General features: G+C 35.0%; 1 protein-coding gene across 1 annotated transcript; it reads left to right on the top strand.

Moving 5' to 3' along the window:
- Positions 1-2,731: 2,731 nt before the first annotated feature.
- On the top strand, positions 2,732-3,629 carry LOC133333973 (restin homolog; the record flags this gene model as incomplete). The annotated part of the gene is made up of 3 exons (XM_061542282.1): positions 2,732-2,883; positions 3,084-3,218; positions 3,372-3,629. Coding segments are annotated over 3 exons (545 nt in total), but the record flags the coding sequence as incomplete, so codon positions are not given.
- Between the last annotated feature and the right edge of the window lie 938 nt (positions 3,630-4,567).

Raw genomic sequence — 4,567 nt, forward strand, 5'->3', positions numbered from 1 at the left:
AGACCCGAGAAGTTGATACTATATCCAAGAGGAGTGGTTGGCCTTTAAATTGATACCAATTATGTTGTCGTATGTACTCGGATGTGGGGGTTACACGTAAATATTTACAGGTGCTTACGTATTAATATATTATTTAGTAACCCATTACCACAGTAGAGGACGGAAATATAGCGCTGATCGCTTTGAAATGTTCCATGAGGTTCCAGTTATGGTCAAGTACAACGCCTATAAATTTCGGTGATGATCAGATAATAATTTTGGGATGAAGTGGACCGAAAACTTAATTTTTTGTGTTTTTTTGAATCGATCTATAGGCCACACTGAAAACCGAACATCACAACACAACCTACGCTGAAAGGAATCTGGATAAGTAATTAGAATAGCTGTACTGAATATTACTAATATTTGTTGACCTCTAGTCGGTCAAGGGGGTAAAATATCGCGAAATATTGCCGAAGCTCAGAATATAGAACCACACAAAGTTAAATTTTCGTGGAAGTTGTGAAGGGTATCATATGGTCGGCCCCGTCCGACTATACTGCTCCGCTCACTGGTTTGATAATTACTTTCTTGAGTTAGAATTTTTATGTCATTAAAATCTGGGGTATGTCCAGTTTTTGTGCAGGGTGCTGCAAGGGCTGTTTTTTGCTCTATGGGTTTGTAAAGAGCTTTTTGATCCGATTTATGTGCGGATATTCTTGTCTTTAATTTAGTCTTAGTAATGCCAACATATTTTTTTATTTTAAAAACTTTTTTTTTAATTTAAAATTTATTTTTTAACTTCAATAAACAAATTTTATAAATCAAAATTATCTTCTGAATCAGACATATTGAGATGCTTCATTAAAAGATATCTCTTGACATCATCGTCCATAATAATATTTTTTGCAGACGAAATTGAGGACCCACTTGACAATGAAGACATCAAAGTGTCTGACGAAACTAATAAATCATTTATAATATCTTCCATTGTATTTTCCTGGAATTTTTTCTTGTATTGCTCTCGCTTATGTTTCGATAGTCCTTGTTTCTGCCTTCAAGAGCTTCTTCGGACATTATACCAAGGTATTTGTTAATTGGTACCAAGGTATCAGTTAATTGGGTGTTATTATTATTTGATTCTGAAAACTTTCTGGGCGTGCTTCAATAATCCTAGCAATCGTATGGTCCACTAAGCTTTGTAATGGTACTTCAGCGAAATTACCAGTGACCGTGATGACACTAGGATATCATTTTTTTCGCACAATGCAGTTTGTCGTATAGTGGATATATCGGTCCTTTAGCGGCTCTCTTTGACAAATTCCATGTGTACTTGATATGTCCAATTATGATTACTAAAGGCGTATCTAACCATTCCTGTTTTTTTAAACCTTTTTTCTTCTACAGGTTTTCCACATTTCTATAAGCTTACTAGTAAAATTTCACAGCTTTTTGCCAATTTCTACTGCTCCTCCTGAGTACATTTAAGGTTTTTGAGAACTGTACCAAATACAAAGTTTTCCATGACGAGAAACTTCTTGGTTGCGATCGCTTCTTCATGCCATACTAAAAAAAGTTCCCGTTTTGTTACCGACATTGTTCCTAAAAAGTGCCATGATTTAAAGGTTAGCAGGTAGTAGCAGTTCATATTACACATTTTGAACGTATAATGACTCATACTTCCAGCTAAAAAAAGAGTTAGACCTAATCCGTGCGAATCTTGTAAGTTCTACTCCACTAACGGCATGTGCACGCAATAGCGGGCTATATGTTAATACACTTAATTACCACTACGTTTTATGAACAACACATTTATAGACCGGCAGTAAACACTGATTTTTTATGTAATACATACCTTGAAGTAAATAAAAAGCCACATTTTTAATAAAACAAGTACAAAATTTAAATTTCCAAGGAGCTCGAAATTAATGCACACAACAAAAAATATTTCTAAAGAACTTGCTAAAACATATTTTGTGTTTGACAACTCACAGCTGATGATCTGTTGATCGTAGAGCTTACAATAACGCCAAAAATCTAATCAAAGCATCTGTTATCGATTTGTGAAAAAATTAACGCTTTTTCAAATTTGAAAACTTGAATTAAGTGCCCCTAGCGAGGCCTAATCGCCCACTGCGAATCGGCCTGACTTTGGGTCTTTGATGCACCAGTTGTTAAAAATCGGACGAAACTATATATGGGAGCTATATCTAAATACAAACCAATTTTTCCCAATTTCAATAGGATTCGTCCTTGGCCCAAATAATTGTGACAAATTTCATCCAATTCGCATCATAAATGCATAAATCGACTCAGAAATACCTTCCCTACAAAGTGGACTTATTATTTGTTTCTATTTCTCTCTATTAAATTGTGTGACCTTAGGTCATTTTTATTTTCTACATACTGTTACAGAATCCGAACATTTATTGCAATCTAAATGTGTGCCTAGCACATAAAACAAGCTTCATTAGAATTATTTTAAGTCTCTCTGTGCTAATAAAGCAACATTGAATTTTATCCGCCAAATAAACTAAATCGGGACATGCTCAAAATGCTTAACATGCATTTGCACAGATAAGAATTCTAATTTCTTAAAAATGCAAAAAAAAACTGTTTTCTCCCCTTCATGAAAATGAATTCGGAAACATGTTAAGATCGATGTTCTGCACTTTAATTTCCATTAACATATTTTCACAATTGGCTCACTAACGTTCTTCTTCTTCTCCTTTTTTACTTTTCACCATTGCAGAAAGGAACTTTTGGAGCAGAAAACTCAATTTACTCAACAACTGGAAGATGCGCACAAAAATGTGAATCAACTGCAAACGAAAATCAATGAAATGCAAATGAAAATTGAAACCTTAGAACAAGAATTATCCACCAAAACCTGGAATGTTGAAAGTAAGTGTTGGGGTATCAGCGAACACATAAATTGGGGGTCCGCATCAAAAAAAAGGGGTTAGCCAACCGATATGGCTGTATGTACACCCATGTGTTGCATCACATAGCCCACCCCTTCCAGAAGCCAACCCCTTCAAGAATAAATGTGAAAAAACCCACAGTGAATAAAAAACTTAATGCAATTTCTTTCATTGCAATAGGATTACAGGGAGAATTAAATGCAGCTCAACGGGATGATGAATATGTCCGCCAAAAGCTGAAAGTGCTGGAGGATGAAAAAACAAATTTACGCCATCGTTTTCACGAATGCGAAGATGAGCTGAAAACGAAATATGGTTTGTAGCGCTTTTTTGTCTTTTTTAGTTTTGTTTTTTTAGCTTCTTTCCTTTGCAAAAAGGTGCAATTGACCAATACTCTGTAATTTTGGCCTTTTGTATTCTTTCCCCCCATTTTGTTATTGTTGCTGGTTTGTTTCTTTTTTTGAACAGATGAACTCGAAACTCAATATAACGAATTACAAGAAAAATATAAACAAACTCAAGCGTTGGCTAGTAATTTGCAAACTCAATTGGCTCAAGCCCAAACCGATGCCCAGGAACAGCGCGATGAAGTCGAAAGGATACGCACATCACTGGAGGAACAGGTTGCCCTGCTGAAGAGTGCTTTGGAAAATTCGGAAAATGAAAGGAAAATATGCGAGGATAAATGGCAGAGAGAATTCGAAATGTTACGGACACAAAATATGGGTGAGTTGAAAGGATGTAATGGATTTTTGTTTTTTTTTTTTTTTTTGGAAAAGAAAATTTAAGAATGAACCCCAGAATGAAACTTCGAATAAAAATATTGGTTATTTATTTAGCTATTTATACCCTTAACCATACTGTGGTATATTTTTGTGAACAAAGTACAGGTCGCATTTATGATCCGATTTGGATGAAATTTGGCATAGGTTACTTATTTGGCCCATGGACGAACCCTATTGAAATTGGGAAAAAATCGGTTTAGATTTAGATAAAGTTCCCATATATATTTTCGTCCGATTTTAGGTAAATAGTGCACCAAAGTCCCTATATATCTTTCGATTTACACGAAATTTGGCACAGCGTAATGAATTAGGCCTAAAATGATGTGTGCTGAGTTTCATGAAAATCGGTTCAGATTTAGATATAGCTCTTATATAGTTTCGTCCGATTTTTATAAATGGTGCACCAAAGTCACTATATATCTTTCGATTTGCACGAAATTTGGTACAGCCAAATCATATAGGTCTAGAATGATGTATGTAAAAGTCTCCTGAAAATCGGTCCAGATTTAGATATAGCTCCCATGTACTGAATTACATCCAGAACGATGTGTGTTAAGTTTCGTGAAAATCGGTTCAGATTTAAATATAGCTTCTAAATTTGACCAAATTGAAAAATTTAGTGTCGGTTGCAGATCAGATGTTCATGGATCCAAATTAATTTTACTGGTGCTTTAATGCGACGTCTGTTGGGATTCATCTGTTGAATATAGCCAAAATGGTGAAGGGTACTACAGAGCTTGCGCCCTGTCTGACTTTACAGCTTTCCTTACTGGTTTTTGAATGTATATGTGTCAATAAACGGTCAAATATAAAACACATATTTGTATACCAATTTGTCGCATTGTTAGCAATACGATGGAACCAAGAAAAAAAAAAAAA

The sequence above is a fragment of the Musca vetustissima genome, unplaced genomic scaffold, assembly GCF_032173495.1.
Source record: "Musca vetustissima isolate MV318-11 ecotype Yass unplaced genomic scaffold, APGP_CSIRO_Mvet_v1 utg403191, whole genome shotgun sequence".
NCBI classification, from domain to species: Eukaryota; Metazoa; Arthropoda; class Insecta; order Diptera; family Muscidae; genus Musca; species Musca vetustissima.